Source organism: Somniosus microcephalus, chromosome 5 (assembly GCF_052327205.1).
Source record: "Somniosus microcephalus isolate GS21.2 chromosome 5, FLI_Smic_1.0, whole genome shotgun sequence".
Classification (NCBI taxonomy): Eukaryota; Metazoa; Chordata; class Chondrichthyes; order Squaliformes; family Somniosidae; genus Somniosus; species Somniosus microcephalus.
The window spans coordinates 4,965,086-4,987,154 of NC_140991.1; the positions used below are offsets into that span (position 1 = coordinate 4,965,086).

A 22,069-nucleotide genomic window follows, 5' to 3' on the forward strand; every position below is an offset into this window, starting at 1 on the left:
TCCGACAGTGCAGCACTCCCTCAGATCTTCCCCCCCGTGGCCACCAACCTCATAGTTCCCCAACCCCACACAACCCGCTTCTACCTCCTTCCCAAGATCCACAAACAGGACTGCCCCGGTAGACCCATCGTTTCAGCCTGTTTTTGCCCCACGGAACTTATCTCTTCCTATCTCGACTCTATCTTTTCTCCCCTTGTCCAGTCTCTTCCCACCTACATCCGCGACTCTTCTGACACCCTCCGCCACTTTAACAGTTTCCACTTTCCTGGCCCCAACCGCTTCCTTTTCACCATGGACGTACAATCCCTCTACACCTCCATCCCCCACCAGGATGGCCTGACGGCGCTCCGCTTCTTCCTTGAACAGAGGCCCAACCAGTCCCCATCCACCACCACCTTCCTCTGCCTGGCTGAAATTGTTCTCACATTGAACAACTTCTCCTTTGACTCCACTCATTTCCTCCAAATCAAAGGTGTTGCCATGGGTACCAGCATGGGTCCTAGCTATGCCTGCCTTTTCCTGGGATATGTGGAACACTCTTTGTTCCAGTCCTACTCGGGTCCCCTCCCTCACCTCTTTTTCCGGTACATTGATGACTGTATTGGTGCCGTTTCCTGCTCTCGCCCTGAACTAGACAATTTCATTCACTTTGTCCCCAATTTCCACCCTTCCCTCACCTTCACATGGTCCATCTCTGACTCTTCCCTTCCCTTCCTCGACTTCTCCGTCTCCATCTCTGGGGATAGGTTACTGACCAACATTCACTATAAGCCCATTGACTCCCACAGCTACCTGGACTACACTTCCACCCACCCCGCCTCCTGTAAGGACTCTATTCCATTCTCCCAGTTTCTCCGTCTCTGCCGCATCTGCTCCGACGATGCCACCTTCCACACCAGTGCTTCCGACATGTCTTAATCTAGAGCCGTCTTTTGTCTCTTTACTGGTCCCATCACCATCTCGTCTGGTTTTGAATATCTCTTAATGTCTCTTCACTTCTCTTTTGTTCTTTATCCCCATTTCCCAGCCTCCAAACTGGCCTTTTAATCTGTTTCATTTCCTGTGTTTTTTCTGAGTCCTGTCGAAGGGTTTTGATCTGAAACGTTGACTCTGTTTCTCTCTCTATAGATGATGCCTGGCCTGCTGAGTTTTTCCACCAGTTTCTGTTGTTATTTCGGATTTCCAGCATCCGCAGTATTTTGCTATCAGAAATAAACCAGTACCGCAGCCTCTTCTACAGCAGCGCCCCTCGCAGACAGTCACCGGTACTGCAGCCTCATCTACAGCAGCGCCCCTCGCAGACAGTCGCCGGTACCGCAGCCTCATCTACAGCAGCGCCCCTCGCAGACAGTCGCCGGTACCGCAGCCTCATCTACAGCAGCGCCCCTCGCAGACAGTCGCCGGTACCGCAGCCTCATCTACAGCAGCGCCCCTCGCAGACAGTCGCCGGTACCGCAGCCTCATCTACAGCAGCGCCCCTCGCAGACAGTCGCCGGTACCGCAGCCTCATCTACAGCAGCGCCCCTCGCAGACAGTCACCGGTACCGCAGCCTCATCTACAGCAGCGCCCCTCGCAGACAGTCGCCGGTACCGCAGCCTCATCTACAGCAGCGCCCCTCGCAGACAGTCACTGGTACTGCAGCCTCATCTACAGCAGCGCCCCTCGCAGACAGTCGCCGGTACCGCAACCTCATCTACAGCAGCGCCCCTCGCAGACAGTCACCGGTACCGCAGCCTCATCTACAGCAGCGCCCCTCGCAGATAGTCGTCGGTACTGCAGCTTCATCTACAGTAGCGCCCCTCGCAGTTAACAGGAGGAGGCGGCTCCAAAAATATCCCCATCCTCATTGATGGTGGAGCCCAGCATGTGAGTGCAAAAGACAAGGCTGAAGCATTTGCAACTATCTTCAGCCAGAATTGCCGAGTGGATGATCCATCTCGGCCTCCTCCTGAGGTCCCCAGCATCACAGATGGCGGTCTTCAGCCCATTCAATTCACTCCACGTGATGTCAAGAAACGGCTGAAGACACTGGATACTGCAAAGGCTATGGGCCCTGACAACATTCCGGCAATAGTACTGAAGACTTGTGCTTCAGAACTAGCTGCGCCCCTAGCCAAGCTGTTCCAGTACAGCTACAACACTGGCAGCTACCCGGCAATGTGGAAAATTGCCCAAGTATGTCCTGTTTACAAAAAGCAGGACAAATCCAACCTGGCCAATTACCGTCCCATCAGTCTACTCTCAATCATCAGCAAAGTGATGGAAGGTGTCGTCGACAGTGCTATCAAGCGGCACATACTCAGCAATAACCTGCTAACTGACGCCCAGTTTGGGTTCCGCCAGGGCCACTCAGCTCCTGACCTCATTACAGCCTTGGTCCAAACATGGACAAAAGAGCTGAACTCAAGAGGTGAGGTGACAGTGACTGCCCTTGACATCAAGGCAGCATTTGATCGAGTGTGGCATCAAGGAGCTCTAGCAAAACTGAAGTCAATGGGAATCAAGGGGAAAACTCTCCATTGGTTGGAATCATACCTAACACAAAGGAAGTAGGCTGTGGTTGTTGGAGGTCATTCATCCCAATCACATGACATCACTGCAGGAGTTGCTCAGGGCAGTGTCCTAGGCCCAACCATCTTCAGCTGTTTCATCAATGACCTTCCCTCCAATGTGGAAGTACAGTTTCTCATTTAGACATAAAATGGCTTCCTGGGCATAGAATGAAATCCATTTAAACTTTAAAATGGCCAACAGCATGATTCACTAATCATGTTTCAAGGGAACGAGATAATTTAGGAATGCTATATACGTACTCCTTGTTTGTGATAAGCTTAACAAGGAGCCTCATTTACCAAACAAACAGCCAAGGACATGATAAGGTAAACATCGGCCCACAGGCCCAGTTGGTACAGTGAGAGAACAGAGGGAACAGAGAGATCCCATAATAAAGGATTAGTTAATCTTATCCCAAGGTATTTCCGTTCGTTATTCTAACGCAGCCCGGAATACGTTGTTTCAATAATTCGCAAGGTCTGTGCCTTTGTAATCAGTTATGATTCAATACTATGTCATGTGGCATAGAAAGCCTGTTTTGCTTCTGTACTGTATAAATATACTACAACTCCTGTATTACTTTGAAGAGGTCTGATGTAGCCCTTGTCTACACAACTCTTCCCTTGCAAGCAAATAAAGCCTGTCTTTAATGATACTTTGTGTTTAAGAGTCTTACTCGGGAGTCGAGACTTCGACACCATCATAAGGTCAGAAGTGGGGATGTTCGCTGATGATTGCACACTGTGCAGCACCATTCGAGACTCGTCAGATACTGACGCAGTCCGTGTCCATATGCAGCAAGACCTGAACAACATTCAGACTTGGGCTGACAAGTGGCAAGTAACATTCGCATCACACAAGTGCCAGGCAATGACCATCTCCAACAAGCGAGACTTTAACCATCTCCCCTTGACATTCAATGGCATTACCATCGCTGAATCCCCCACTATCAACATCCTGGGGGTTACCATTGATCAGAAACTGAACTGGACCAGCCATATAAATACTGTGGCTACAAGAGCAGGCCAGAGGCTGGGAAATCTGCGGCGAATGTCTCACCTCCTGACTCCCCAAAGCCTTTCCACCATCTACAAGGCACAAGTCAGGAGTGTGATGGAATACTCTCCACTTGCCTGGATGAGTGCAGCTCCAACAACACTCAAGAAGCTCGACACCATTCAGCATAAAGCAGCCTGCTTGATTGGCACTCCATCCACCTTCAACATTCACTCCCTCCACCACCGGCGCACTGTGGCTGCAGTGTGTACCATCTATAAGATGCACTGCAGCAACTCGCCAAAGCTCCTTCAACAGCACCTTCCAAACCCGCGACCTCTACCACTTAGAAGGACAAGGGCAGCAGACGCATGGGAACATCACCACCTACAAGTTCCCCTCCAAGCCACACACCATCCTGACTTGGACCTGTATCGCCGTTCCTTCACTGTCACTGGGCCAAAATCCTGGAACTCCCTTCCTAACAACATTGTGGGTGTACCTACACCATATGGACTGCAGCGGTTCAAGAAGGTGGCTCACCACCATCTTCTTAAGGGCAATTAGGGATGGGCACTAAATGCAGGCCAAGCCAGCCAGCGACGCCTGTTATGTGTTTTGTGTTCTCCTCCCACCTGTGGTGGCGCTGTCACAGGAGATAAATGGTTGGGTGTTCTCTGTTAAGTTTAGCTCTCTTTGTTCGGAACTTTCCAGAACTTCCTTTCCTTCCAATAAAGCACTTCATGTTTGAATCTCTGAGCTCTGAGTCCTAAATTGTGTCTAGGTAGAAAGGTACCGACACAACAAGTGGCAACGAGGAGCGGATGAATCTGTGTACGTTACGGGTGCAGCGAGTAAACAGAAATTTTAATTTGAAACGTGAGATGGCTACTATATTAGGAAACATCGGTGATTTTGATGAAAATGTGGAGCAATGGAGCGCATATACGGAACGTTTTGACTATTTTGTATTGGCGAATGCGGTGGCAAATGAAAAGGTCGTGCCTACCTTTTTGAGTGTAATCGGGCCGAAGACATTCAATTTACTTCGCAGCCTCGTGCAGCCAGATAAGCCAGGAACTAAAACATATAAGCAACTAGTGGAAATTCTTGGAGCACATTTTTCACCAAAACCTCTGGTTATTGCTGAGAGATTTAGATTTCACAAACGGAATCAAGAGGAGGGGGAATCAGTGACGATGTTTATTGCTGCTTTAAAAAGGTTATCAGAACACTGCGAGTTCAAGGAGGTGCTGAAGGACACCATTAGAGACAGACTCGTGTGTGGTCTGCAAAATGCAGCCACACAGAAGCGCCTTCTTACTGAGGACAACCTTACTCTTGAAAAGGCCATTGAAGTTAGTGTCTCCATGGAGATGGCAGAAAAGGAGGCTCACCAGTCGAGTTCAACAGGGAGAGTTCACAAGGTGTCGTCTGAGCCTAAAGGTGCGCGGAACGGCACATGTTGCCGTTGTGGGAAAATGGGCCATCACGCTAATGGCTGCTGGTGTACGGACCTGGAATGCCAAAATTGTGGCAAAAAGGGTCACATTGAACGCGCCTGTAGAGGTAAAAAAAAGAACAGACAGAGCTGGGAAGCATGGAAGCAAAATGTCTGTATTTGTACAAGAGAGGAAAAAGAGTGTTCATTCAGTGCAGTATGATGGAACAAGCAAAACAGAGGGGAGCGACACCTCTGAGGAGGAAGAGGTGCACATACTGACGGTTGCAGGTGATTCAAATGGCTACTGGGTGTCACCACTGGTGGAGGGACAATCAGTGCGGATGGAGGTGGACACAGGCGCGGCTGTGTCCCTTGTTTCAGAAACTGTCTACAACAAAATGCTAAAGCATCTTACCCTTCAGCCGACAAACATTGTGCTAAAGACGTATACCGGCGAACCTGTGGCCATGAGAGGCGTCATTGAGGTGACAGTTAAATTGAACGGACAGACTGCAAAACTGCCACTATATGTGGTAAAGGGAAATTACCCATCGCTACTGGGATGTGCGTGGCTAGAGAAAATCACGCTGGACTGGCCTGCAGTCCGCATGATGTCAAAAGGGGAGTCAGGTCTGACTGCAGTGTTAAACAAACATGCAGAACTCTTCAATGGGGAACTTGGGAGCATGAAAAAGATCAGCGTGAGACTGGACATTAAACCTGACAGCAAGCCGAAGTTTCACAAAGCCCGACCTGTACCCTATGCAATTAGGCCAAAAGTTGAGGCTAACTTGGAGGCCTCAGTCGAGAATGGAGACCTGGAGCCTGTGAGCGTGAGCAAATGGGCCACACCCATTGTTCCTGTCCTGAAAAAGGATGGATCTGTTCGAATCTGCGGGGATTTTAAAGTGACTATTAACCCGGTGCTGTTTGCGGAACAGTACCCTCTTCCCCTCATTGATGATCTTTTTACGGGCCTGGCCGGAGGGCCAAAGTTCAGCAAAATAGACTTATGCCAGGCTTATCTACAAATGCATGTCAATGACAAATCATAGGAGCTGCTGACAATTGTGACACACAAAGGGCTATACAGGTACTGCCGTCTTCCGTTTGGAATTACGTCGGCCCCTGCTCTATTCCAAAGGGCAATGGATCAGATTTTGAGTGGACTGCCAGGAGTCCAGTGCTACCTGGACGACATCCTTGTCACTGGGACAAATGAGGAGGATCATCTTCTGAACTTGGATGCGACACTACAACGACTGAAAGAGTACGGACTCAGAGTTCGTAAAGACAAATGTGAATTCTTTCAGTCTTCAGTTGAGTACCTGGGGCATGTGATTGACGCTACTGGCCTGCATAAGGCGCCGTCAAAGGTCAAGGCGATCGTGGAGGCCCCAGCACCCCAGAATGCGAGCCAGTTACGTTCATTTCTGGGGCTACTTAACTACTATGGGAAGTTTATTCCAGACTTAGCAACATTGCTGAAGCCGTTACATCAGTTGCTATGTCAAGGCAAAACATGGAAATGGACTGAACTGTGCAACGAAGCTTTCGCCCAAGCAAAGAAAGCATTGCTGAAATCGGAGGTCCTGACACACTTCGACCCAAAGCGACCCGTGCAGCTAGCATGTGATGCATCACCAGATGGTGTGGGAGCAGTCAAATCCCACATCATGCCTTTGGGTGAAGAGAAATCTATCGCCTCTGCATCACGCACCTTGAACAAGGCCGAGAGTAACTATGCGCAGATCGAGCGCGAGGCCTTGGGAATCGTTTTTGGAATTCGAAAATTTCATCAGTACCTGTTTGGGAGAAGGTTCACACTCCTGACAGACCACCGTCCATTGACTTCAATCTTCGGGCCCCACACCGGAATTCCGTCTCTCGCTGCAAGCAGGATGCAAAGGTGGGCTTTACTGTTGTCAGGACACACATACGACATCAAATATCGCAAATCAGACTTGCACGGCAACGCAGGCGGTCTCTCGAGGCTACCCTTGCCTGTTACTCCCCCAGAGCCTCGTCAGATAGACATCTTCTACTTTAGACAAGTGGAGGGAGCACCTGTCACTGCAGTTCAGGTGCGAAGGTACACCCGCAACGATCCAGTCCTGTCTGAGGTAATGGACGATGTCATTCGAGGGAGAGCTATAGGAGATTCTCCTAGTTTGAAACCTTACGTTTCAAAAAGAAATGAGCTCTCCATCCAGGCAGGTTGTCTTCTTTGGGGACGCCGTGTCATCATTCCGCCACCTCTGAGGGAATCTATACTGCAACAACTTCATACAGGCCACAGTGGGATGGTTCGGATGAAGGAAATGGCAAGAAGCTACTTCTGGTGGCCAGGTCTCAATGGGAATATTGAGGAGAAAGCCAAAACATGTTCCCCATGTCAAAGGGTCCAGAATGTTCCACAGCTGGCAACCCTACACCCCTGGGATTGGCCTGCAGAAGTGTGGCAGCGAGTACATGTGGACTTCGCCGGTCCTTTCGAAGAGAAGATGTTTATGGTGGTTGTAGATGCTCGTAGCAAGTGGCCGGAGGTCGCTGTAATGAGGTCTACCATGGCAGAGAAAACAATTGAGAAACTTGGTGAGATGTTCAGCCGTTATGGCTCACTGGAACAACTCGTAAGTGACAACGGTCCACAATTTGTATCACAGGAGTTTGCAACCTTCCTGCATGTGAATGGTGTCCAACACATCAGGTCTGCGCCCTATCATCCCTCTACTAACGGCCAGGCAGAAAGGTTCATGCAAACTTTGAAGCACGCCTTGAAGGCATCGCAAGGTCAGGACACAATCCACCAACGTCTGAACAGCTTCCTGTTGTCCTACAGGAACGAGCCGCATGCCACAACCAAAACTTCCCCCGCTTCGCTCATGATGAAGAGGCAGTTGCGGACAAGTTTTGACTTACTCAAACCTCCAAGGGCAGAGCAGGTTGTCCATCGTCAACAACAAGCTCAAGTTGAAAAGAGAGAGAAAAGAGCCAAGGAGAGACGGTTTCATCCGGGAGAGCACGTCCTAGCTCGAAACTACAACACTGGACCGAAATGGGTTCCTGCTACGGTGATCGTGCAGACGGGCCCTGTGTCTTACACGGTTGAGACTGCTGAGGACGTCGTCTGGAGAAGACACACAGATCAACTGTTGGTAGGAGCAGAGACAGCCACAGAGGCTCCAACGGCTGTTTGGCCTGAACTGTTTCCGGATGATACCGCAAACCAGCATCCTTTGCCACAGTGCTCTTCTCCAACACAGGAAGTCAAAGAGACTGTTCCACCTGTGCAAACTCCTGACTTTCGACTGACACAGGCACCTTCTCCATCCAGGCCTGTGTCAATGCCTACTGCTGTGGAAGCCAGCGATGACCGCCGGTATCCTGTCAGAGAGCGGCGGCCTCCAAGACGCTTGGATCTGTAGGCTTAGTGACTTACCCACAAGACTGGGGCAGAATAAACCCCAGGGTAAAGTCAGGGGTTGAGGCAGTCTACCTCTACCCTAGGTTCGTTGAGTGCAATGAAAGTAACTTACCTGTTGAGGAATAATGTGGACCTTCCATTTAAGAGGGGAGGAAATGTTATGTATTTTGTGTTCTCCTCCCACCTGTGGTGCCGCTGTCACAGGAGATAAATGGTTGGGTGTTCTCTGTTAAGTTTAGCTCTCTTTGTTCGGAACTTTCCAGAACTTCCTTTCCTTCCAATAAAGCACTTCATGTTTGAATCTCTGAGTCCTAAATTGTGTCTAGGTAGAAAGGTACCGACACAACAACGCCCACATCCCATCAATGAATTAAAAAAAAAGATAGTCGCCGGTACCGCAGCCTCATCTACAGCAGCGCCCCCCTCGCAGACAGTCGCCGGTACTGCAGCCTGATCTTCAGCAGCGCCCCCTCGCCGACAGTCGCCGGTACTGCAGCCTCATCTACAGCAGCGCCCCTCGCAGACAGTCATAGAAACATAGAAGATAGGAGCAGGAGTAGGCCATTCGGCCCCTCGAGCCTTCTCCGCCATTCAATGAGATCATGGCTAATCATCCAAATTCAGTACCCTGTCCCTTCCTTCTCCCCATATCCCTTGATCCCTTTAGCCTTAAGAAATATATCTAAATCCTTCCTGAATATATTTAATGAATTGGCCTCCACTGCCTTCTCTGGTAGAGAATTCCACAGGTTCACCACTCTCTGGGTGACAAAATTCCTCCTCATCTCTGTCCTAAATGGCTTACCCCTTATCCTTAGACTGAGACCCCTGGTTCTGGACTCCCCGGCCATCGGGAACATCCTTCCTGCATCTAGTCTGTCTAGTCCTGTCATAATTCTATAAGTTTCAATGAGATCCCATCTCATTCTTCTAAACTCCAGCGAGTATAAGCCCAATCGACCCAATCTCTCCTCATATGTCATTCCTGCCATCCCAGGTATCAGTCTGGTGAATATTCACTGCACTCCCTCCATGGCAAGAACATCCTCCCTCAGATAAGGCGACCAAAACTGCACACAATACTCAAGGTGTGGTCTCACCAAGGCCCTGTACAACTGCAGCAAGACATCCTTGTTCCTGTACTCGAACCCTCTCGCTATGAAGGCCAACATACCATTTGCCTTCTTAACCGCCTGCTGCACCTGCATGCTTACCTTCAGCGACTGGTGCACAGGGACACCCAGGTCTCGTTGCACTTCCCCTTCTCCCAATCTATTGCCGTTCAGATAATAATCTGCCTTCCTGTTTTTGCCACCAAAGTGGATAACCTCGCATTTATCCACATTATACTGCATCTGCCATGCTTTTCACAGAATCACAGAATCACAGAAACCCCACAGTGCAGATAGAGGCCATTTCGGCCCATCGAGCCTGCACTGACACATATCCCACCCGATCCCCGTAACCCCTACACCGACACATATCCCACCCGATCCCCGTAACCCCTACACCAACACATATCCCACCCTATCCTTGTAACCCCACGTATTTAATCCCCCTAACAATAAGGGTCAATTTATCATAGCCAATCAACCTAACCCGCACATCTTTGGACTGTGGGAGGAAACCGGAGCACCCGGAGGAAACCCACGCAAACACGGGGAGAATGTGCAAACTCTACACAGATGGATCTTTTGCCCAATCACCTCTTCCTCCTCCTCTATGTCTGACTCGGACACAGTGTCAGCTTGAGGGGCCGCCTGCTCACCTGGCGAGTCACCATCTGAAAGCAGGGAGGCACAAGAGTTGCTTTAGAGTGAGGACAGGGCGGCAGCGAGGGAGGCATGAGAGCTGCTGTGCACTGCATTGGTTCGATAGTGGCAAAGGATGCTGGTGTGAGGCGCAAGTGGAAAGGGAGAGGTCAAAAAGGTGATGACCTTACCATTGGTGCCCAGAACAGGGTCAGCATCTCCAGTGGCGACGGGGCCACTCAGCCGGCCTGCCATGATCTGCTCCACTCTCTGCTCGAGGTCGCTCAGCTGTTTCAGGTCAGGACGGCCTCCCCCGGTCTGTCGCTGCTGTCTTCTGTTATGCGCCAGCTTGGACTGCAAGAGAAAGGACCGCCTCTAAGTGCAGTGTCAAGCCCTGATATTGCCCGCACTGCCTCCCATGGTCGAATAGCCCTGACAGTGTCTAAAGTCCTGAATGTGCAAGTGCTTTTCATGACAGTCCCATAGCTGCTGGATGAGGGCTGGCCATTAGAGCTTTCAGACTCGTTTGGCCATAAAGTGAGGTGCACATGCAGGGATGAGGAGGATACTGGAAAGGGTTCTCACCCTGACAACCCGAGTGAGGACGTTGAATTTTTTCCGGCACTGGGTTGGTGTCCTGCCAACCACGCTGTTGGACATGACCTTGTTTGCCACATCCCTCCAAGCTTTCCGATATTCGGCGGGCAGCGGCCTCCTGCCACCCTCAGGGAAGAGGATATGGCACCTGCGGTCCACTGCACCAACCAGCAGCCTCAGGTCAGCCTCGCCGAAGCGCTGCACTCTCTCCCTGGCCTTCTGCATTCTCCTGGGCATGGAGCTGTTCCAGAAGCAGTGTTCAGGCCTTGCCTTAGGGCTGCAGTGTGCAGGGCGTGGCAGCCAAGCAATTCCACCCTCCCCCTTTAAGTGCTGACCGGCGCCTGACTGTCTGCCCTCAATGAGCAACTCGCCGCACCTGCGCTGTGCCCACCCTCGGTGTTTGCGCCCTGGATCGCCGGCTTAGCGCCTAATGATAGTCATGCATCGCCTGCTTTAGTGCAGCAGCAACCTCTTGGGGCGATGCAACTGAATATCGGCGAAGGTGGTGCTAAGTTGCGCCGGGCGCAAAAGTTAGCGAACGCCATGCCGTAGCGCCCCAAACATGGCTATACTGAATTTCTAGGCCTTGGTGTCTAAATTCTATTGGTGCTGCCTCCTTAAGAGGGACACTTGTGGAGCTGACTCTTCTTATTACTGGCAATTGCCAATTTAAAGTCAACTACAATTTCCACACTTTTGTACTCTATACCTCTATTTATGAAGCCCAGAATCCCGTAAGCCTTTTTAACTGCTTTCTCAACCTGTCCTTCCACCTTCAATGATTTGTGCACACATACCCCCAGGTCTCTCTGTTCCTGCACCCCCTTCAGGATTGTACCAGTTAGTTTATATGTCCTCTCCTCATTCTTTCTAACAAAATGTATCACTTCACACTTTTCTGCGTTAAATTTCATCTGCCACGTGTCCGCCCATTTCACCTGCCTGTCTATGTCTTCCTGACTTCTATCACTCTCCTCCTCACTGTTCACTATACTTCCAAGTTTAGTCTCATCTGCATATTTTGAAATTGTGCTCTGTACACCCACGTCCAAGTCATTAATATGTATCAAGAAAAGCAGTGGTCCTAGAACCGACCCCTTAGGATCACCACTGTATACCTTCCTCCAGTCCAAAAAATAACCGTTCACCACTACCCTCTGTTTCCTGCCACTCAGCCAATTCTGTATCCATGTCCACTGTCCCTTTTATACCATGGGCTTCAACTTTGCTGGCAAGCCTATTATGTGGCACTTTGTCGAACGCCTTTTTGAAATCCATGTTCACTACGTCAACTGTATTACCCTCATCAATCCTCGCTGTTGCCTCATCAAAGAACTCGTGAAGTTAGTTAAACACGATTTGCCTTTAACAAATCCGTGCTGGCTTTCCTTAATTAAACCACACTTGTCCAAGTGACTGTTAATTTTGTCCCTGATTACCGTTTCTAAAAGCTTCCCCACTACCGAGGTCAAACTGAATGGCCTGTAGTTGCTGGGTTTATCTTTACACACTTTTTTGAACAAGGGAATAAAATTTGCAGTTCTCCAGTCCTATGGCACCACCCCCGTATCTAAGGAGGATTGGAAGATTATGGCCAGTACCACCACGATTTCCTCCCTAAATTCCCGCAGCATCCAAGGATGCATCCCATCCACTCCTGGTGATTTATCTACTTTAAATACAGCCAGCCTTTCTAATACCTCTTTTTTATTAATTTTTATCCTATCAACTATCTCCACTACCTCCTCCTTTACTATGCCTATGGCAGCATCCTCTTCCTTGGTGAAGACTGATGCAAAGTACTCATTTAGTACCTCAGCCATACCTTCTGCCTCCATGAATAGTTCTCCTTTTTGGTCCCTAATCGGCCCCATCACTCCTCTTACTACCCTTTTACTACTTATATGCCTATAGAAGACTTTTGGATTACCTTTTATGTTGGCTGCCATTCTATTCTCATACCCTCTCTTTTCCCGTCTTATTTGATTTTTCACTTCTCCTCTGACCTTTCTATATATAGCCTGATTCTCAGATGCATTTGCAACTTGACATCTGTCATACTCGCTCTTTTTCTGCTTCATCATATTCTCTATCTCTTTCATCATCCAGCGAGCCCTGACTTTAGTTGTCCTGCCTTCCCCCCTCGTTGGAAAGTACCTCAACTGCACCTGAACTATTTCCTCTTTAAAGGCAGCCTATTGTTCATTACAGTTTTTCCTGCCAATCTTTGATTCCAGTTTAGCCGGGCCAGATCCATTCTCATCCCACTGAAATTGCATTTCCCCCTGTTAAACATTTTTACTCTAGATTGCTCTCTGTCCTTTTTCATAGCTAACCAAAACATTATGATACTATGATCACTGTTCCCTAAATGTTCACCTATTGAAACTTGCTCCACCTGACCAACCTCATTCCCCAGTCTGGAGTACAGTTACGTTGAAAGAGTGAAGAAGCTGGCGTTGTTCTCCTTGGAGCAGAGAGAATTGAGAGGAGATTTGATAGAGGTGTTCAAATCCATGAGGGGTGTGGACAGAGTAGATAGAGAGAAACTGTTCCCATTGGCAGAAGGGTGGAGAACCGGAGGACAGAGATTTAAGGTGATTGGCAAAAGAACCAAAGGTCACGTAAGAAAGACTTTTTTACGCAGCGAGTGGTTAGGATTTGGAATGTTCTCCCTGAAAGGGCGGTGGAGGCAGATGCAATCACAGCTTTCAAAAGGGAGTTGGATAAGTATCTGAAGGGAAGAAATGTGCAGGGCTACGGGGAAAGGGCGGGGGAGTGGGACTGGCTGAAGTGCTCTTGCAGAGAGCCGGCACGGGCTCGATGGGCCGAGTGGCCTCCTTCCCCGCTGTAACCATTCTATGATTCGATGGTTCTATGACCATGTGCTGTAACTTTAAAAAAGGTTAAAAGGAAATTGAACAAATTAAATTAAAGTACTGTTCCTTATGGTGATGCAGCACTCCAGGTCCTGTGATGCCCATCGGTCTCGGAAGGCCTCGCGCGTGCCGGCGGACACCGCGTGCTCCATCTCCAGGGCCAGCCAGGGGTGAACGTGGCCGCGGAAGAGAGGCAGGTAGTCGGGCCGAACAACCCCCTGGACCGCCCGCTGCCTGGACCAGTTAATGGCCACTTTGGCCAGGCCCAGGAGCAGTCCCACGAGGAGGTCCGCCGACCTGCCCGCTCCCTTCCGCACCGGGTGACCGAAGATCAGGAGCGTGGGACTGAAGTGCAGCCAATAATCGAGGAGCAGCCCCTTCAAATTCGCTCCCCAGGATGAAGGTCGGCATCCTATTGGGTGAGCGTGAGGCCTGTCTGGACAGATGAACGAACGCACGCATGCACGCAGGGAGACAAATGACACGCACGCACGCAGACATTCACGATGGAATTTACACTTGAGCGAACGAACAGAGAAATGAATGACTGAATGATTCAGCGATGCCAGTAGGACTGGCGACTACAGGTTCTTTCTTTTCTTGGTTTATTAAACAGTGGCAGTTTGTACTGTAAACATTATTGATTTACCTGTAAAAATGTATTATTGTATTTATATTTGTGGTAAACCACTGTTATTGTATATTGTTACCTCTGGGTGGCACTGTGTACCAAGGCATGCCTCAGCTGACTCCGCCCACATGACCAGTTATAAAGGTGGGGGTTTCGCCGACTCACTTCCTTCTTGGAACCAGCCACCCACGAGAGGCATGCTCTGTTCTCTAGTTAATAAAAGCCTTTTCATCACCTTCCTGATTCATCGTCTTTTATGGAGTAATTGATAAGCGTATCAATATTGTTGACCATTAAGATGTTTTCGAGGCTTTATCCTTTTTATTGTGGTCAATGAATGTAATGGATTTACTATGTAACTGATGAGTTGCATAAGTAATGTTGTACATGAATATTAAAATTTTAAAAAAGGACAGCAGGTAATACCAAGCAAAAACGAAGAGTTACTACATTGCCAATAGGACTGGCGTAAAATTGTTTTTCACTATGGGTACCTGTACTGTTAATATTGTTGATTTGTCTGTAAAATTTACCACTGCATTTGTACTGTTAGTCCTAAAGCTGTTTTTAAGGCTTTGTTTTATTGCGGCTAATGAATGTAATGGGTTTACTTTGTAATTGATGAGTTGTGACAAGTACTACCATATTGAAAAAATGTATTATTTTATTTGTATTGTTAATCTTAAAGTTGATTTTTTGTTAAAACTAGCCTTATTGTGGTTAATGAATGTAATGGATTTATTATGAAGTTGATGTATTGTAATAAGTATTACCAGATTTAAATAAAAGATTAGTACTACCATATTTAAATAAATATGTTCAACACAAAAAAAGAAAAAAATAAGTTTAAACAAGGCCCCAATATCTCCGTGTGCCCCGTGGGAATGCGGGTTCACATGGGGAGCCCGTGGGCCAATGAGACCATTCATTTACTGCCGGTTAAACAGGGGATAAAAAGGGGGAGTCGGCTCTACAGCCTCACTTACCTGGGAGCCTTGCTTGTTAGAATGGAGGGGCTGCGGGTTCTGGGCTTGTTCTTTCTTACAATCTGTTCATCTCAGCCGCCCTCTCTCCTTCTCCCCGCCGATCAATGTTGGCTGTCTCCCAAATTCCGCCAAGACTGCGGGTTTGGGGGAATTGAAGGCAGTGAGTGTGTGCGGAGAGGCTGCTGCTTTGATGCCGGGAGCCGGGATGTGCCGCCGTGTTTCTATTCACTCCACAATCTGCCAGGTGGGTGTATTCTCGGCTCGCCTATATTCTGGGCCAGGGCTTCCCAGGACCAGCCGCAATCCAACTGCACTGGGGATTCCCTGGACAGTATCCTCTCTCTCTCTCCTCCTGTCCTGAAACATCAGCTGGAGTCTCCAACCTCTCCAGTCCGGGAGCTGGCGGGTTTAGGAAGTGTGTTCAGTTCTACAGTTTGAAAGTCTGATCATTGAGATCCTGACCCAGGATCTCTCCTTCCTTCTCTATGCCACTTGGGACTTCTGATGGTTGAATTGCGCCCCAGGATAGGAGGGCAGAGTGAAGATCAGTCCCTGGCTGGCACTGACCGGACAGGCTGTGGATTTGATGCCGGTCTTGTGTAACCAGTCCAGTAGGGATGGAGTTGGTGACCCGTCTCCATTAGATGGAGAATTGGGGTGTGGACGGGGAGAGAAGGAAACTAGAAGCCGGTGCTGCGCTGGGCGGAGTTTCTCCCCCTCCCGGTAAGGGTTCCCTTGCCATTCCCCGTGCAGCAACTAACCGCCTTTCATTGACTCTCTCCTGCAGTGTGCACCAAGGATGGGCGGGTCCTGATCGCCATCTCCAAGGATTTGACGCTGCCTCCTGTAGACCTGACAACGGTCCATCTGAAGGATGGACACGGAGCGGAGTGCAGTCCGACCGTGGCCTCTGCAGACACTGTGCTCTTTCAGTTCGCAGTCACTGAGTGTGGCACTACTCAGCGGGTAGGTATTGTGGGCTGGGAGCCCCATCAATGGCTGTCAGTCGGGTGGGAAAGAGGGGGTCTAAAGGGCAATGGGGGCCCTTAAAGACACTACATGTGATAAGGCAATGGCAGACTTGCTCAATTTCTCTGTAATGATGGTCTTCTGTCTCTTGTAGCTGGACGGGGTGAACGCCGTCTATGAAACGGATGTGTTGGGTCAGTTTGAGATCTTGGATGGAGCTTTGGGATCGGTGACCCGGGACAGCCCCTTCAGGTGAGACTGGGAGCACATGGAGCGGGTAGAGAAGGTGAGGAGCTGAATTCTCCAGCCGTGTCCGTTCTCTTGCAGGCTCCATGTCCAGTGCAGTTACAAGGGGAGCCAGGAGTCTGAATTGCAGGTGAAGCCCAGAGTTTACAGCCTTTCTCCGCCACTGCCTGCCACGGAGGCCGGGATCCTGGTTCTGGAGCTGAGAATAGCGAGAGGTAGCGAGTGCTGCTGATGGTCAGTGTCCAACTTCAGGCTCTTTCTACAAATAGTGGCCGTCCTTCATCTTTCTCTTTCCAGATGGTGGCTACCGGAGCTGGTACGTGGCCAGTGACTACCCGATCCTGAGTGTGCTCCGGGACCCCGTGTTTGTGGAGGTTCGAGTCCTGAACCGGAACGATCCGTCCCTTGTGCTGGTGCTCAATGACTGCTGGGCGACCCCCACCCCCGAGCCGCATTCGGGGCTCCGATGGGACCTCCTGGTGGGCAGGTAAGGCAGCGAGTGAGGGACCTTGGGGCAGGCTGGTGATCGGGGAGGGGGGCGACATGGACTGGGTGAAGGAACGGCCAATAATCAAACCAATCTGAGCTCCAGGTTGACGATTGATGACTTGAATGGACTGGTTTCTTTATCCAGTCTAATCTCGGGACTTTGCTTTGATGTGCCGCTGTAACTCTGTAGTTGGGAGTTCCAGGTGCCCTCTCCATATAACCCGCTCTTTCTCTGTTCCAGGTGCCCCTTTACTGGTGACAATTACAAAACCCGCCTCCTCCCGGTAGACGCCGCTTCCCATTCGCCGTTCCCAACTCACCACAATCGGTTTGTAGTCAGCACTTTCGCTTTCTGGGACCGAGTTTCGGGCCGGGCTCTGAGCGGGCAGGTGAGTTTCCTTCAGTCTTGCTCTCTTGGTTGAACTTGTTCCCTGGGTCTTGCTCACAGTGAGGAGGCCCCTGTTGACCCTTTGACTGTAGAAGCATGAATCTCCTGACTGGGAGCTGTGGCACTGACCAGACCGCACTGTCTCTTTCCAGGTTCACTTCCACTGCAGTGCTGAGGTTTGCTTCCCTTCCACCCGAGAGAACTGCACGGCTCCCTGCAGCCCCAGTAAGTAGCTGGGATCTGACTAGAAACTGAACCCTGATGGGGAGGGGTGGGTGTGGGGCATCTGGACACTGGCCTCACTCGGCAAGGGCCCAACACTGGGCACAGGAGCAGTGTCCTCAATCTGCCCGCTCAACTCTATCCCAGTTAGTCTACAGCAGGATGGCAATCTGGCTCAGCGGCTCTGAGCACATCTTGCACTGGTTCTGAATGGAATCCACCTCTGGCCTTAAACATTGATCTAGCATCCTGCTGTCACCGGGAGTTCCAGGGTGGAACCGAACCGATATCTGGGGGAGACTTGGGCAATGTGTGTATGTCCAGTGTAACCGCTGGTCAAACTAGTGCTTAAAACGGGCCTCTTTCCCTCCCCCGCCCCCAGGAGACCAGACTGGCCATTGGACCCGTCAACGACTGCAAACTTTGCTGGGTTGAAGCGGGTCTTTCTGAGAATAGGGAGTGAATCTTAGTCTGACAGTGAGGGAACCGTATTTAACTAGTACAATCTCACTCCGGTACTCACTGCCCGAGGGTTTTTGCATTGGGCCATCGGATTGACCATCTGATTTGGGGCTTCAGACAGCTGCACATTGAATCGCCCACCTTGAACTCTTGTCTCTGCCTCTTGTCTCCCCCAGAGAGGCGAAGAAGCGCCGATGACCGGGCTGGGTCCTTGGTGACTGCTGATGGAGCCATCATTTTCCTGGAAGATGAGAGATTGGCTGCTGGGATCCACCGGGAAGAGAAAGGTAAAGGAGGCCCCTGCTACACTCTAGTGATGGAGTAACTAGTGCCCATCTAACCCTCCCTTCTCCCCACAGATGCTGCTGCTGATTCCCCCTCCCGTGTTCTTCCTGGAGTCGCGGTTGGGGTAGCTCTGCTCTCCGTGGCCCTGTTGGTCGGGACTGTTGCCATGTGGAAAATGGACCATCGCCGCAGGGTGGGCTCCGAGTGCAGCTCCGTGGAACTGTAGATGTGTCTGTTGGATAATAAACCCCTGTTATACATGAAACCTGATCTCGTTATATTCAAAGTTCTGGCTGGATTTTACTGTCCTTGTGTTAATTGGTAGCCTGTTTTGGGAATCTATTGGGCCGCTTCTCTCAGCTGCCTTAACAATTGTGCCTCCCAAAAAGAAATCAGCCAAATTTGAGTTCCAGAGCAGTTTTCTATTCGTTCCTGGGATGTGGGTGTCACTGCAAGGGCCGCGTTTATTGCCCTTGTGGTGGTGGTGAGGTGCCTTCTTGAACTGCTACAGTCTGTGGTGAAGATACACTCCCAGTGCTGTTGGGGAGGGAGTTTCAGGATTTTGACCCAGTGATGAAGGAATAGCGATACTGTATTACCAAGTCAGGATGTTGTGATTTGTAGGTGGTGGTGTTCCCATGCACTTGCTGCCCTTGTCATTCTAGGTGGAAGAGGTCACCGGTTTGGGAGGTGCTGCTGGAGCAGCCTTGGCGAGTTGCTGCAGTGCATCTTGTAGATGGTCCACAGTGCACCGGTGGGGCAGTGATTGTGTAAGATGGTGGATGGGGTGCCAATCAAGTGGGCTGCTTTGTCCTGGATGGAGTAGCGCTTCAAGTGGTGTTGGATCTGTACTCATCAGGCAAGTGGAGAGTATTCCATCACACTTAGTCTTGAAGTCCAGATGCTTGGAGATTACTGGATCTGTGACTGGAGCCTGGCAGAGATACAGGTCTCCAGGCTCCCGTTGTTTCACTGGTCAGGGGTGATGTGGGTACATGTGACTGGCATTCTCTACAGATAAACTACAATAAATGGTTGGGTTGGGCCTCACTAAAGCGGCAGTGGAAACATTGGGCTAGAAATTCAGTTGTTAGCGCCGGAGAAGTGGGGCGCAAAGCAGCTAGCACCCAGGCATGGCGCGATCTGCGCCTCTCGTGAACTTCAGTCAAGATTTAGCGGCAGCGCAAAACTGCAGTGCCCACTCAGAAGCGCGCACAGATCCTGAAGTCATTTCATGGTGCAACGCCCTTGGTGTGCCCTGATCTGGAACTTCAGTGGCACCCCCTCTGTGCGCCTGGCGCCCCAGCGACTGGTAGGGGGAACGGTTCCCAGTTGCTGCGGGGGGTGCTATTTAAAGGGGACTCCTCCTGCATTATAAGTGGCAGCCATTTTGTGCCAATCCTTCTGGGAGAGACAAGGGGAGAGCTTTCTGCTTTGACTCAGTGCTTGCACAGGTACTTCTGGCTTTAGGCCAGAGCTTTGTACTTGGATTTAACTTTCAGTGCCACAGCCTAGAGTCACCACATCTAATAGGGGCTGCAATGGGTGGAAACGTTGGCTTTCTGCATTGCATTCAAACGACTCGGATGCCGTGAGTGCCAATCGTGGCCAGACAGAAGGGCCAACAGGTGTTGGCACAGGAGGCCATACCCACCCAGGCTATACCGCCAGCAGTTCTCATATCTGAACATGTCTGAGGAGTAGTGTTTGGAGGCTGTGATGCAGAAGGGAGGTGGTCACTGAGATCTGCCACCTGCTTCGCAGAGATCTGCAGCCACAGATGAGGAGCAGGATGTCTGTCGGTGGCAGTGAAGGTGATGGTGGCTCAACTTCTATGCCACTGGCTCCTTCCAATCTGCTATTGGGGACATTGCCAATATCTCCCAGTTCGCGGTACATTGCTGCATCCAGCAGGTGACCAATGCCCTTGTCAGAAGACCGAGGTTCTGCTGAGTGAGTTTGAGCAGCTAGGGGTCAAATTAAAAAGCAGAACCACAAGGGTAATAATCTCTGGAATACTACCTGAGCCACGTGCAAATTTGGCTAGGGTAAATAAAATTAGTTAAATATGTGGCTCAAAGCCTGGTGTGGGAGAAATGGGTTTTGCTTCCTTGGACACTGGCATCAGTACTGGGACAAGAGAGAGCTGTTCTGTTGGGATGCACTTCACTTGGCCAGTGCTGGGACGAGTGCTGGCGAATCGAATAACTAGGGCTGTAGAGAGGGCTTTAAACTAATTAGTGGGGGGCGGGGGGGAGGTTTTAAGAGCTAAAAATGACAGCAGAGAAGGCAATAGAGTAAGGTAGCAGTGGGGGAATTAAAAACCAGAGCGTGTCAGGAAGGGACAGAATGTATAATAAAGGTAAAGTAGTAAAAGCAGGAATAAATTGCCAAAACATATTTGAAAGTTCTTTATCTGAATGCACGCAGCATTCGTAACAAAATTGACGAGTTGACGGTACAAATAACTACACATGGGTATGATCTGGTGGCCATTATGGAAACATGGCTGCAAGATAATCATGACTGGGAACTAAACATACAAGGGTATTTAACTATTAGGAAGGACAGACCGGAAGGAAAGGGAGGTGGGGTTGCTATGTTAATCAAGGATGGAATCACTGCAATAGTCAGAAATGATATTGGGTCAAAGGATCAGGGTAGTGAAATAGTTTGGGTGGAGATGAGGAATAAGAAGGGGGGGGGAAAAGTCACTAGTGGGCGTAGTCTATAGGCCTCCTAACAGTTGTAACTCTCTGGGTTGGATTATAAATCCGGAAATAGTTGGGGCTTGTAATAAGGGAACAGCTATAATCATGGGGGATTTTAACTTTCATATTGACTGGACTAATCAAATTGGGCATGGCAGCCTTGAGGAAGAGTTCATAGAGTGTATTAGGGATGGGTTCCTTGAGCAGTATGTAACTGAACCAACCAGGGGGCAGGCAATCTTAGATCTGGTCCTGTGTAATGAGACCGGATTAATAAAAAATGTCCGAGTAAAGGATCCCCTTGGAATGAGTGACCATAATATGGTTGAATTCCAAATTCCGTTTGAGGGTGAGTTGGATCTCAAACCAGCATACTGAGCTTAAATAAAGGAGACTATGAAGGTATGAGAGTAGAATTGACTAAAGTGGACTGGGAAAACAGATTAAAGTGTAAGACGGTACAAGAGCAGTGGTCTACATTCAAGGAGATATTTCACATCTTTCAAGATAAATATATTCCACTGAGGAAAAAGGGAGTAAAAGAAAAGACAGCCATCTGTGGCTTGGCAAAGTAATAAAGGATAGTATCCAACTGAAAACAAGGGCATATAAAGTAGCCAAATCTAGTGGGAGGATAGAAGATTGGGAAGCATTTAAAAGCCAGCAAACAATAACTAAAAGATTAATTAAGAAAGGGAAGATAGATTATGAAAGTAAACTAGTAAAAAATATAAAAACATAGCAAGAGATTCTACGGCTATATTTAGAAAAAGAAAAAGGGTGGCTAAAGTGAACGTTGGTCCCTTAGAGGATGGGACCGGGACACTACTGGTGGGGAACATGGAGATGGCAAAGATGCTGAACAAATATTTTGCATCAGTCTTTATGGTAGAGGGCACTAAATATCCCAACACTGGACAAACAGGGGGCAATGAGGGGGGAGAGAGGAGCTAAAGACGATTAAAATCACTAAGGAGATGATCTCAGTAAAATAATGGGACTTAAGGCGGATAAATCCCCCGGACCTGATGG

General features: G+C 49.6%; 1 protein-coding gene across 1 annotated transcript in view; it reads left to right on the forward strand.

Moving 5' to 3' along the window:
* Positions 1-18,591, forward strand: part of LOC147116827 (uncharacterized) — a 47,071-nt gene extending 28,480 nt beyond the window's left edge. Inside the window, exons 9-16 of the mRNA XM_085987240.1 lie at positions 16,053-16,231; positions 16,389-16,486; positions 16,562-16,695; positions 16,778-16,967; positions 17,211-17,358; positions 17,510-17,582; positions 18,218-18,328; positions 18,401-18,591. Of these exons, the coding sequence (XP_085843366.1) occupies positions 16,053-16,231; positions 16,389-16,486; positions 16,562-16,695; positions 16,778-16,967; positions 17,211-17,358; positions 17,510-17,582; positions 18,218-18,328; positions 18,401-18,552 (1,085 nt within the window). The 3' untranslated portion in view covers positions 18,553-18,591. The remainder of the gene's footprint in view (positions 1-16,052; positions 16,232-16,388; positions 16,487-16,561; positions 16,696-16,777; positions 16,968-17,210; positions 17,359-17,509; positions 17,583-18,217; positions 18,329-18,400) is intronic.
* Positions 18,592-22,069: the final 3,478 nt, after the last annotated feature.